This window comes from Camelus dromedarius, chromosome 14 (genome assembly GCF_036321535.1).
Source record: "Camelus dromedarius isolate mCamDro1 chromosome 14, mCamDro1.pat, whole genome shotgun sequence".
Taxonomy (NCBI): domain Eukaryota; kingdom Metazoa; phylum Chordata; class Mammalia; order Artiodactyla; family Camelidae; genus Camelus; species Camelus dromedarius.
In genome coordinates, this window is record NC_087449.1 from 6,143,440 (window position 1) to 6,157,400 (window position 13,961).

Sequence of the window (13,961 nt, forward strand, 5' to 3'; positions counted from 1 at the left end):
GTACCTTGAAGTACTAAGTATAAGGTAATATTTATGTCCACGTTTGGGCAGGTGACAACATTGATGCAGTCACTAGGGTCCCTTGTTCTGAAGGCTGTGGGAGCTGCCAGCTGAACCACATGAACACCTGTGCAGTGGTGGCTGCGGTCTCCATCTCCAGCCTACACATATCTGGACCTGCATTTCACACAGATTAGGAAGCACCACCAATTTAATACCCCGCAGGTCTCTCAGAGTCTACACCCTTTGTATTTTTGTAATGTTTCCATGTGCTGTATTGCTTTAAATTATTTTAATTAAAATCTGAGGAAAGAATATTTATAAAGTCAAGCTTTCAATGGTCATGGACTAGCAATATTAAAAAATGAGGAGGGTGGGCCCAACCTAGGGTTTGTCATTTTTAAAATGTACTTCACAATATAAATACTATCATCCTAATATCATAAAGAGAATAGTATTTTTATCTTGCACCAAGAGGGCTCTATAATTAAAATAAAGGACAGAACTTTACATCGGAAGAAAGTTGGCAGTATTCTAAGGTATGTGAAATAAAAGTAATATTTTATGGCAAAAAAAAAATCTTTTGGGTTACAACATTTGTTGATAGTCTTAACATTATATATTCTCCCTAAGAATGGAGAAGGAGATAAGAAATGAGCTGTTACTAATTCTGAATTTTGGATCTGGATACAATAGTATATAAATGGGAAATAAGGCCGTTATTTGATGTCTGCCTATGAGTGGAATGTGGCCAGAAAAGAGCCTTTCATTACATGTCAGAGTTTTGGAAAGGATTTTGGTTGCAAAGGTTGCAATTAGAAGCAGAAATGAGAGTTAGGAATTATCTGTGGATTTCATTTATCTGCAGTATCTCCATTTCTGGGCCACATTCTCTCTCCTCTCCAAGGAAAGATGGCAGCCTTGACTCTTCCAAGCCTTTGGCTTCACCCATCCTTGCCTTTACCCCCTGAAAAGAGAAAGAATTAAAACCTGACAGAAAAAATAATCAACGGTTTATGACTATTTTGGCTCAAACGTTACCTCCGCCATCTTGCTGGACACGTCCAGCACTAAGCAGACCGTTCTGTTACCCGCCTGTATGAGGGAGAACACGGGGGGAGGTGGAAGCTCAGCCCCCTGCAGAGGCAAACTGTGATTGAAGTCGTCAGAGTCTGCGATTACATCCCACGCACTTCTGAGGCTGCACATTTGGTTCTGCAGGTTTGGAGCTTCTTGGTTGTGGGTACTTGCATTGCAGAACTCAACCACCTGGAGAGAGAATAAAGCCTATCAGAAAATAAAAGTACTCTTCTCCTATTAGACATACTTCTCGTTCTCAACTAAAGGTGAAAAGGAAAAATGAGCTGAAACTTGAGAAATCAGAAGTACTACAGCAATATCCGTCTTTACTTCAAGAATTCGCTTCCATTTGCAAATAAACCTTGGCACCCTTTGCTTGAAACACTGGCACCCTTGCCAAGGTCAACCTCTACTGAAGTTTATTTGCACTTAGACAACTGAGAATAGACCATGTATGATATCTTAGTCTTAAAAAAATAAACAACTCACCTTTCTTATCATGATAATCTGCTAAAGAAAACACTGCAGGAAATGTTATTTTGGTCAGCCTATTCCTTGGAATAATATTTAATAACCACTGCACCTTTATTGATCAGTCAGCATATACTGAGCTAGTTCAAATACTGATCTCTATAAGAACAAGATAAGGAAAAAAACAACCTAAATCTACTTCCCGATCTCCCACTACCCCCAATCTGGAAATAGAGCTATAATTCATTTGATAATGTGAAACCTAGGCCAGCATCCCCTTAAAGGCATGATTTGCACTGCAAAGTAATGTGTTGTCATCTATTTCCCAGTGGCTGCATTCCTACAAAGAGTGGATGCTTCCTGCCATCAGATTCATGGAAGCTTAGAGCTAAAAGAAATCTTACAGACTCTCTAGTCCCAACTCAAATTTCTCAGAAAAGAAAGCTGAACTTCAAAAAGTGAGTAATTGCACAAGGACATGAGTTTCTTAGAAGGACGGGGAGATGAGGTAGAACCTGTTTTGTTCTTGTTATTTGTTTTTAACTCTTTTCTTTATAGTTCATGACTATGGTTAGGGAATTGTGAAACTTTTCTGACTGGATATTAATGAGTAGGTCTTTCAGATGATCACAAAGACAGTACCAAGTCACAAACAATGTAGATGAAATACATGGAATTAACTTGGCTTCAGATAGTAAAGCTGTAAATTAAAAACATAATGCATTGGACAAAAAATATTAAAAATCATCTTAAAGTTACAGAATGAGTCTTAGCCTTGACTCAAACTGAACTGAATAAAAAAATTATCTTAAAAAAATAGAATTTGTCAATCTAAGGGACATTGATCAACCGTAGGAACAGAAAACTTCAGATGGGCACTGCCCAAGTGCTCCCAGCCCCACAGAGAGGAAGTGCCCCACTGACGGGAAGAAGTTGGTAAATACATCGGGTTATGAGGGCTGATACCACTAAATCTCTGCGTCTCCTAACTCCCTCCTTTCCTGTTCCACACGTTCAGAGCAGGTCTCTGGGAGGAACGTGGCTAGTCTATGCTGATTCTTTCAGAGAGGAAATGAGCTGGCCAGAGGATGTGAGTGTCAGAGCTTCATGACAGTTAAGAGTATTCTTTTTAAATAATAATTTTTAAATTGTGTTCTGGATTCCTACACTAGTCTCTTGTCAGGTAGTTAGCGTGGAAGACTGACAAGATTGAGTTTCTGAACCTGCGAAGCTAAGGGTTAGTTGACTTCCCTTGGTAACACCTGACTTTTCTTTTTTAAGGTCTAGACTATGTGAAACAAGGGAAAGAGAATCGGGAAATTCCATTCAAACAAGAATGGTATGCTACCTCAAATGACAGAAATATAATCATGTGTTACATCACTTTCATTAACCCAATGAACTTTCCTATCAAAGATACAGGAGCACCACCACATGAACCATTTATTTAGACTGCTCCAGGATTTTTCTTGTTAAATCACTTTCCCTGGAAAGCAAATAATCACTTTCTAAAGGAATCAATTTTTACTGATCATCTTGGGCAGTGAGCGGGGAGAGCGTGGTGCTGAGGTTTTTTTTTCAATCTATAAAGTAAAAATTAGATGAACTTAAGGTCCCCCAAGCTCTAAAATGTAGTGAATCTTAATTGTCCCTTTGTTTACTTAAAACATATCAGCCTATATTGGGAAGAGATGGAATCTTATGGGCGTTTGTTACTCTAAGATCATACTTACAGAAGATAAACTTTGCATGAACATTATTGATGCAGTTGCATTTTGGGTGCTATTGTATATAAACATGCATCCTTCTTTGAAAAGCTTGCTAATAATACAGTTTTCTTGGGGGCAAGGTCCTTTTTCACACACAAAAATGCCTGTGATGTCAGATGAACACCTAAAATGGGAAGAAAAATTGGATCTGTTTTAGAAGTACTTAATATTTCTTTTTCGTTGGCTCATAAAATCATTTCTTTCAAGGATTGTAGATTGCTAGATACACATAAAACATTTTAAAAATGATTAAGGCAGATCAATAGAAATGCACTACACTCTATTTTAAAGCATTTGATTTGAATGAGCAGCTCTGCATTGCCAAGGGCTTTACCAGCTAACCAGGGTCCAAGCAAAAGCTTCCAGGACAACAACATGAACTTTTGGAGGCCCAAGGAAAGGCAAAAGTGGTGGTATCCTGAATCAGGGCTCTTTTGAGCTCATTACCATTGAATATCAGAGGAAGAAGAGAATGAACACATAATGATGGTATTTAAAAGGATTCCTTCCTATATAAGCAGTCTCAAATGCTATCAGTGGGAAGAAAAAACAATACAACTTTTAGGGGAAGAATCAGTCAATATTTACCAAAATTACAGCTAAAGGTACCCTATGACCCAATAATTCTTGGGAGTGATTCGATAGATAAACAGATCTTCCTACGTGTAATGGAAATGACTTCTGTATAGCATTAGAACCTGTAGTAATGACCGAATATTGGGAACAACCCATTTGCTCAACAACAGAGGACTGGCTGAAAAATTCTGGTATATCCATGCAATGGACCACTATGCAATTAAAGTTAAAAAGAGTGAGTAAAAATACATATTCATATTTATTTGAACTTTCCTGAAGAAACAAGAAGAAGAAACAAGAAAAATATACAAGAAACGAATAAAAATCGTTACATAGAGGGGATGGACGGGAACAGGGAAAAGAGAGTAGTGGGAACATGATACATGAGTGTAACTTTTTATATTGTTTTGATATTTGAATAACATAAATATTTACCAATTTTTAAAATGTATTAAAATAAAAATTGAAAATTGTCAATTAAGCTTCAGCTGCCACTATAAGTTCAATTTTAGGGTCAAAAAATAAACTGAATTTTAAACATGTGAAAAAGTACTAACCTTGTTACTTTAACTTGATTTTGCCCGTTTATGTAGAAAGGTTTCTCACTGTTATATTCGTCAAACACACCCCAGCGGAGGTGGGCCCATTCATGAACAAACACTCTGCCTGTGGAAGAGAGACCTTTGCTTTGAGTTCCTTAAATTTCAACAGTGGACCTTGCTAATCAGGGAAGGTGTAACATCACTTGATGATATATACTCGTTTCAAAGGGTTGACGTGCAATTCTTCCTCCCGCTTTCCTCTTTCCCACCCCACTCCCATAATGTTCCGCTTTATTGCCCACCATCATAAAAGAGGCAGTGTGGAAATATGGTTAGTTCTGTAAGTGCAAACCAGTGATTTACGTGTTGAAATCAGTGAGGAGTCCCACGTCCTCTCACGTCCCCAGGGAAGCTGCCTAACAGGTTTCTATTTAGCTTCAAACATGCCCGTAGGTTCAGGATTCTGGGAAAGGAAGAGAAGCCTACGGACTGAATGAAGCGTCTCCCCAAGATGCACATGTTGAAATCCTCATCCCCAGTGTGAGTGTGGTAGGAGATAGGCCTTTGGGGTGACTAAGGCATGAGGGTGAATGGGATTAGTGCTTTTATAAAAGAAAGTGCACAGAGCTCCCTTCCTCTTTCTGCCATGACAGGACACCCGAGAGGACACCGTCTGTGAACCAGGAAGTGGGCCTTCATAGACATCAGTTGTGCCAGTGCTTAGATCCTGGACGTCAGCCCCCAGAACCGTGAGAAAGACGTTTCTGTTGTGCATAAGCCTCCCAACCTACAATACTTCTTTATGGCAGCCCAGATGGACTAAGACATCAAAGAAGCAAATAAAGCCTTGCTACTCCTCAGTGTGTGACGTCCAAGCATGCCTGCTGCTTGTTTCCTTGTAGGTAATTCTCTGTCTGGGGCAGTGATTGCAACCCTAGGGCCAGGGCGGGAAGAAGGAGCAAGAAAGATGATAGAACCTCCTCTCCAGCTTGGACGGTCCTTTCTCTTTCATTTTATCCCTGATTCTCTGTGTGTATATTAACTAACTCTTAGCTCGTGGAAGTCCTCATCCTCGGCATCCGATCATTGATAGGTTTATCTCTCCCTCTCTAAATCTTGCATTTCCTTCCATGTTTAGATAAAAACTGGCTTATCCCTAATACAAGCTTTCCAGATTAACGCCCCTCCCAAAGTATACTTTTTTTTTTTTCCCCTTGAATTCTTTTAAGCTCTGGGAACCCAAGAAGTGTTTGCTGAGTTGACTTAGGCTCTGGTATATTATGCAATTTTGGGACCTGGGGCCAAAGGAAGGGCGGGGAACCATCTAAGCTGAGAGTGTTAAGGACAAGCCTGTGCTAAATCATGGGAGTTAGAAGAGTTGGTGAAGTCACATATTTGTGCAAAGATTATCAGCACCTCACACAGTTACCAAGAAGAAACCCTATTTTTATAAAGTTTTATAAAGTGTGTTTGATAGAATGTGTGGCTAGTTGTACAGAGGATAATAAAATCTGGTTAGACTTAAACGGGGGTAACAGTGAAAACATCACTTGAAAGGCACTGCTGTATGTTAAAATCCAAAACGGAAAACTGAGAATTGGATAGTTTGCCCTTCACCTGTGACTCTTCCTCACCACAGTTTCTTTCTCAGATGTCGTCCACGGAATGCCAGTCTCCAAACCCTGATGTCTCTGTCAAACTCCGGTCATCCTTGTCCAACCATGGGCCAGGTCTTCCCACCAGCAGAGTCCACTGCTCCTCACAATCACTCGCCTAAATTCAGACTTCAGTGGATTTCCCCTTTAAACTGGTCCCTTCTATCTCTAATAAAAAACCCGGTGCTTTCCTTAATGCTGCCCCCCGCCCCAAATCCTTGCCTTTCACTCCAAAGCAGTGCTGACCTCTATTCCATTTTTCCCCTCTGGAAGATCTCTCACTACTTAGAGTTGTTAGCATTGGATAAGATAATGTATGAAAAGCAAATAACACAGCACTTGGCACATAGGAAATTCTCTTGTCCTTACTGCCATCTTTCCTGCCCTTCCCATCCCACTGCCTCCGATCTTACTCAAGTCTCATGGTCTCACACCTGGACTTGAGCTTATTCTCCAGATGGCCAGTTTCTCCCTCTTTGACTTGAGGGACCCAGATCATCTGTGCAGCCAGATTCATCTTCTGAATGCTCCACTTTGATGTTTTCACTCCTACGCTAGAACCTTCAGCGGTGACTCACTAATGTGGGTCTTAGAGGCTCTCCATCACCTATTCCCATGTGCGCTGTAGCATCTTGTCCCACTGCTCACTACCCACAGTCTCTCTGCACCATCAGTGGGGTCTGCTGCTCCCCTCTCTCCAGTGTGCCCTGGATTCTTAAGTTGCCTCGGTTATATTCAGACTCTTCTACTATTCTCTCCCTTCTTTCCGTTTATCAAAATGACACTTGACCTTGAAGGGCCTCTCCTGTGTGAAGCCTTTTCCCACCACCTTTAGCTCAACATGTTCTCTCTCTTCCTGGAATTCTTGTAGCACTCCCTGTCTGGGCCACTCATCTGGTACTTAACCCTTTCTGGCTCACTTGGTCCCTCATCTTTTCATGGGCATGTGGTCTGTCTTCTCATCCAGACGGTAAGTCCTTGGCTGATTTCAAGTCCTCTGAGTGCCTTTCAGCACTAAGCACAGAAGAGTGTAAGTAGTGCTGTCCGAGGTCTATTTCTTGACTGGTCACACTTACCCCGCGATCCGTAGCCAGCTGTTAAGTCATCATTTAGTAGAAAGTCAGGGGTGAGATGAATGAATTTTCCTTCTTTTCCACACCCTCTGTATTGCAGGGTGGATGGATCATTGCCACGTGCCCCATACCAGTCAGTCACTATGACATTTGCCTAAATTAAAAGAAATACCTTGTAATACTCTGTATCTTGACTGTGATGTTGGTGACACAAACATTTACATTTGTTTAAATACTTTGAACTGTGCACTTAAGATATATGCATTTTACTGTAGGAATTATATCCCAATTTAAAAACAGATTTTTAAAAAATAAATTCCTTTAGATGGAATTTAAAATGCATTCGCAACTACCTGTCAACAGATTGTCACTTTCAAAAAAGTATATATTTTAAAAACTTACCAGATTCCCATGGAACAGCATTATCCCTTCCAGATGACCCTTCCATTTTCCAGATTAAAATTTACTTAGAAGTTAACACTGTACAATTCTGACATTATAAAGCGCTATAACATAAAGAAGTTTTAAGAGCATTTACACGTCATTCAGAACTGTACTGTAAAATGTCAGCGTTTTGTGAAGAGCTTTCTGTGGGTACTTTCATCAGTGCCAGACAATAGGATATGTTTCTTTTAAACCTTATGCTTTTATTCCCATAACCAATTAGATCAGCAAAACAATCACTCTATTGAAGTTATAGTTCACATTGCACCCTGACCATTTCAATTTCTATTGCTAAAACACAGTATTTTAAGTCCAAATCTAAAGTAAAGTATCTTTTCAAATAACCATCAGGAGAACATGATTTTATATACAACACTGTTTCTTTTATTTGTAGTAAGGCAGATAATATGTTGTCTTGGGAATTGCCTTAGAAACTACGTATGTTGTTAAGTACTTTTTTTAAAGCTGATTTGTGAACAAGAGACCTAATATGATCCTAGAAATATATACGTATAAAATAATCACTGTATGTGCACTCGTGTGTGTGCACACCACTGAGGAACAGAGGATATGTTCGTTGTTATAATATTTACCATACATTTACATAATATTTTCATTTCTATTTTCCATATTTCTAAACTGTTTTTTACAAGAAGCATGAATTATTATTATAGTAACATCTATTTTTAGAAAGATAAGAATTCAAGCCCCAGACTTTGCAAGGCAGCACCTAGGAAAAGGCCAGAGGTGCCATGCCCTTGGAGAGTCTTCACTTCACCCATTTCTGTGTCTGGAAATCTGTCCTGAAGCAAAAAGGAGAGAGTGCTCTGCAAGGGGTGGAATACTCAGGTTGTTTGGGGCTCTATTCTACCTTATAGGTCGTAGTAAGAGAGCTCTTACCTACTTTTTCTAAGCCTCTCCGCATCCCCTGATTCCCCCTACATTAGACTTCAGATTCCCAAGGACAGGAGCTATCTTGCTTGTCCCTTCGGGCTCTGCCATGCCTAGCCCGGCTCCTGCGTATCACAATCACTCACTAAGTGTTTGCTTGATTGACATTATGAGGTTAAAAGAATTTCTATCTAGCAGATATGTGAACAGCCTTCAATGCCCCTTTCCTTTAATCTTTCTGTTCAGCCATTTTCACTTTAGTTATTTATTTCTCTCTTCTCCATTAGGATGAGGAGTGCTACCTGGTTTTGGTGTGGTTATCTCCAATGTTTCTTTGTTCCACTAAAGGCCAAACTGATTAATGACATCTATATAAGGTAGCTAGAGGCAGCACAGCTTGGCGCAAAGAGCGCGGGCTTTGGAATCAAATAGGTATCGATTCAAATTGCTCTTTAATTTAACAGCTGCTCGATGTGGGATCAAATCCTTACCTTATCTGAGCCTCAGTTTCCTAATTTGTGATAACAGCAACTAATTTTAGGGTGTGTGAGAATTAGGCAATACATGTAGAATGCCTGGCACTTACTTGAAGTTTCCTAAACAATAGCTCTCTCCCCAGTTTATCCCAGTTCCTCTAGCTCTCCTATCTCCGTGCCGAAGCATCACATGCTTTCACCTGGCCACAAATCAAATTGTTTTAAGAGTCCTTTCAACTTCTCGGGACACTGGATGCCTATCGAGATTGCTGTACCATTCAATCACTGAGGGAGTAATTTCCAAGGAGAACTAAGAATTAAAACAATTCTAGAAAATTCATACCAAGTGACACAAGTAAGGAAAAGGGGAAACTACACAATCCCAGCCCTTCTGTTTGAGCTGTGATTACAGATCTCAAACCCACTCCATCGCTGAAGCCCTCAGCTACATTCTCAGTGAGCCTCTGCACCTACTCCTTTCGGTAACTACTAGGGCTCTCATTCACAGTCATTTCAAAATATAATTAACGTTTACAGCATGGATACCAGTATATGCCAGACATTATCATGGATGTGTAACTATAAGCTATAGCTTATGGGACTCCTTTGAAGACTAAGTTCTTTGTTTGGAAAAAATAAGTAGCCAGGCCTCCCTTCCTCGCTTTCTGTCTTCCTTCTTATCAACATACTTCTTGAAAATAGTATCCTAGACTTGGGCTCGTGTGAAATTCTGCTAATTGGAGCTCTTGCAGGAGAAGACGGTCATATTTTTAAATGCATGGGTGGCTTAGGTTTCTGTCTGGACGTGGATGCTGACTGCCCCTGACAGGGTGGTAAATGAGAAAATCATAATTGGAATTGTTTCCTTCACAGTTTATACTCAATAGAATAAATCTGGTTCTTGGTCCTTAACCAAAAATTTCAGAAAGGACCCACTAAGTTACAAAGTAAAGAGATCTGAGAGGCTATTTGGGCAATGGCATTCTGCTTATTTTTCACTCCATAATTTCCACTTGTTTATCGTATTTCCACACATTTTGTGCATAACCACCTTTCCAATAATATTATTTGTGTATTAATATCAATGATTTGTTTTTACATCAGTTCTCATTTTTGAAATTTGAGCACATTATATTTTGGCTGCTTTTTTTTTTCCTGGAGTTAAGCTCATTGAATGAAATCCTAAATTCTTACCTTTTCATATGATTCTTGTTTAATTTTGCTGTAATTATTAGCTTTCCACGTAGCAGGTATTAAAATCTTTATGTTTCTAAAAAACACTCTTCTCTTGGTGGCGTTGAATAGGTAAGAAGAAGCTTCAGTTATCATTTCCTACAACCAAATGACAGGAAAGCTTATTTCATCACTTGTAAATGCTTTATGTTTTGGTTTTCTGGTTACACTTGAGTAAGTAGTAATAAAAACAGTGAAAATATTTTGAAAGAGTCCATTTATTATAGGACAACATTGGACTCTGGGAAAACTTAGGAGCAAAATAAATGAACTTCAGATGGTTATCTGGAAGAGATTTTTGGGCAGTAATTCTGTCTGGGCTTGCCTATATAATTTTCCAGTTTTGTTAAAGGCTTTTATGCTTTTACCGAACAAATCCTTTTCATGTCACACCTGCAGGCATGTCCAAGGCCACACCTTATTACGACACTGATCTCACTGAAGCAATACCAAAGGGAGGCTCTTAAGCAATGGAGCTATTAGCCTGCCTTACCATATTAAGGTGAAAATAGCTAATTACTTTATAGGACATTCAGGTGGAAAGAAAGCATTCCATCTTTGGCACTCCATCCCGACTCTCATGCTTTCTGGCTGAGAATTCTAACCCTCAGGATGGAATCCAACAACACGATCTTAATGAGCACAATCATGCTTATTCACCAGTCAAACATCTGGTCTTTGTTGACACAAAGGGGTTATTTTTTAGGTTGCTACCCCAAAAGCAGTCCTATAGGAAAACATGAAAGCTAAAATTAGCAGTAAACAACAGCAAATAAAAGAGGGCTAGGTCAGCACTGTGAGCTGAGATGACACAGGACTAGGTGAGCAAACCAGTGTGGCTGTAATTGTCATTTTTGTTGTTATCTTTGCGAAACAGCACTTTCTCTATGGCTCAAACACAAACCAGGCAGGATTGTTAGCTTTTAAAAGAAGGCTACGGGCCTATTCGACTCGGATAATGGTTTTGACTTCATATTTGCCACTCACCTTAATGTTGGCGATGAGGTTCTGGTCCTCGGATACCTGAGGATTGATTGCAACAAGCAATCCATCATACCCATTGTCTCGAAGTTGCACTCCGGCTCCCAGGAATAGCAGTTCTGGACTCAGGGCCACCAGGAGAGCCACAAACTTCAGGCTGCAAACAGGACCCACATTGTCCCTGTGGATCATGTTGCAGAGAAGCCTCCGGTTTACTCACACTGGTCCTGCTGGGTACATTGTACCAAGTTGTCAACGGGAAAGCAGATGGTTTCTTCCTTAACTTAGAAGCTCTTAGAACTTGGCATGAAGGAGGTGTCTCCTTTGCAAAATCTGGGGTGGATCCATCTGAGACCTGTCTCCACAAGTCCTTCTTCTCCGGGCAATGCCAGCCTTGCCTGCTCTGTGGCTATGCTCCTCCTGAATCATGGTTGGGCAAGAAATCTTCCACCTTTTACTCATTTTATGTCTTCTCAGAAGGAATGGGGAAATAAGACAAAACTTGAAAGAGGGAGGCCTGGCTGGCTGGGCTGAAAATCAGAGAATCTGGATTGTTCCATCTAACACAGAAGTCTACAGTGGTTTTCCTCTCCTCGTCCTTGCCAACCTCTTCCATCAGTTGGAGCAAATGCACTCAAGTCATTTTTTGTTCCATGTAAGATTCCTTTATCTGCTTATTTTGAGGAGTTGGCAATCCATCCCGCAGCCCTGCCCCCGGGGCCCTTGGGTCGGGTAGTCTGGGCAGGCGCTCCAGATGATGGCCGGAGGGGGAGACATCAGATATCCCCCAGGGAGGCCCAGGGCCGGGAACTCGGGGGCCTGCAGTGCACAGAGGCCTGTCCTTCTGGCCTTGCTGTCTTTTCTCTCTGGACCAGGAAAGGAATGAATTTCTCTTTCAGTGACTCCCTCCCGAGGGCAAGGCTAGGCCTCAGCGAACCTTCCACTCCTGCAGTAACTGTTACAGGATCTGGAATACGGAAGGCCGCATAAACATTTCACGACTGATTAGTGATACTGCCTGATAATTATGTAACACTTCAGCGTTGAGACATGAACCCACTTAAAAGTCAGTTCCCTGATACAGGGTTTTCCTTCTTTTTTTCCCAATGAAGACACTGAGTCTCAAAAGGTTATGAATATTAGCCAGTGGGGGAAGGAACTAACTTTCACTGTGGGCTGGGCTTTATCATGCCTGTTTTATGGGTGACCAGACTACGGCTAGGAAACCTAAGTTGTCTGTTCAGGGCTGCGCACATATTGTCCTAGTGCTGGAATGAGACCGACTGACCCCAAACTGTGTTGTTTTTAAATGTACCATGTTTTCTCAGGTTCTCAGGAAACTAGAAGTGAAATGTTAAGAGCTGAAATGTTGAGGGGCAGGGAGGGAATTTCTCCGGCTGTCCCTCTGTTTGTAACATTTTCTCCCACTGCTTCTCACCTGCTTTTCCTTCCAATTCCAGTCCTGGCCGAGCTGAGCTCCCAAACTAGCTCAAGTGCCCTCTTTCATGCTTTCCGTGCATCCGCTACATCTCCTTTGAAGCACGATCATGACTACATTCATATTGTGGAATTGGCACATGCTTAGCATGCATGAGGTCCTGGGTTCAATCCCCGGTACCTCCATTAACAGAAAAACAAAACAAAACAAAACGAAAAACTCCTTTATTAAATTGTGGAATTGATTGCTCCCCACTGTCTGTTTTTATTCCTACCTCCTCAGCACCTGGATCAGTAAACACTCAATAAATACGTATTGAGTGAACGACTGAATGGAGTCAGAGGAGTAAATTAAAGCCGGATTATGAAGAAGCCCTGGATTTTAGCGGGAAAATGCTCTCCCCAACTTTGAAAGTATCTCTTCTGCTCTGGAGCAGTTTGCCTCTTGATCCCTCCTTGAGGACGGTGCTTGGGGCTTGGTGCTCCCTGTGGTGTGTCAGGAATGGAATGTCGCTGGTCACCGTGTGGTGGCCAGAGCTGCTCACTCTAGAGCTCAGGGGGCAGCTTCACTGTCCTGTTTTCCAGGGTCGAGAGTTTTTCCCCTCACTCACTGTTGTCTACAGAGCGGGAGCCCCAAGGCGTGGCACCTCCGGAGGCTTTGCCTGGAACTGTGACTCACTGAGCTGAACCATGCACTTTGTTTTCAACTTTCTTCAGTCGTTTATTTTCTTATGCCAATCTCTTGTGCTTTTAAGGAAAACATTATTCCCACTGACAAAGCAACATACTCAAAAATGAAACTCGCAAGCCACACCACAAGAGCAGTTTTTCACCACAGTCAGAAAGGAGTTTCTTCTTGCCACCTCGCAAGTTGCTCACTGTCGAGGGGGCCACTGAGGGCGGACACCCAGCCCTTTCCTTACTTGTTCTTGTGAACAATTATGACGACTCCCTTAGATTGCAGGGGTGGGGAGTGTTGGCTAGGGAGTGCAGGCAGCTTTATAAAGAACAGCCATAGTGAACAATCTCGTCCAACCTCAGCGGGGTTAAAACCTGAGCAAGCACAATCAGGCTCTGCTCACCCTGGGCTGAGAGTCCAGGCGTGACTTCCATTCCTGCCATCTGCATTTTGCTTTTTTGGTTCTGGAACCTAATCCTCAGATCTGGCCACTTGGCTGGACTCCACTTCCATCCCACGTCTCATCAGATTCCTGGTCACGGCCCATTCTTTCTTCCTGTCTTGGAAGTTGTATTCACTTTCGAAAGCCTTTTCCCGCCACCTCCGTTCTGACCTACCCTCAGAACCCTTTCTGTCCTCAGCAACCAGGCCTGG

General features: G+C 41.5%; 1 protein-coding gene across 1 annotated transcript in view; it reads right to left on the reverse strand.

Annotated features, from left to right (window-relative positions):
* The window catches only part of CLCA2 (chloride channel accessory 2), a 33,431-nt gene extending 22,048 nt beyond the window's left edge, over positions 1 to 11,383 (reverse strand). The window contains exons 1-6 of the mRNA XM_031465525.2: positions 11,198 to 11,383; positions 10,172 to 10,309; positions 7,170 to 7,320; positions 4,454 to 4,562; positions 3,285 to 3,444; positions 1,042 to 1,269 (exon numbers count right to left, since the gene is read on the reverse strand). Of these exons, the coding sequence (XP_031321385.2) occupies positions 1,042 to 1,269; positions 3,285 to 3,444; positions 4,454 to 4,562; positions 7,170 to 7,320; positions 10,172 to 10,309; positions 11,198 to 11,383 (972 nt within the window). The remainder of the gene's footprint in view (positions 1 to 1,041; positions 1,270 to 3,284; positions 3,445 to 4,453; positions 4,563 to 7,169; positions 7,321 to 10,171; positions 10,310 to 11,197) is intronic.
* Between the last annotated feature and the right edge of the window lie 2,578 nt (positions 11,384 to 13,961).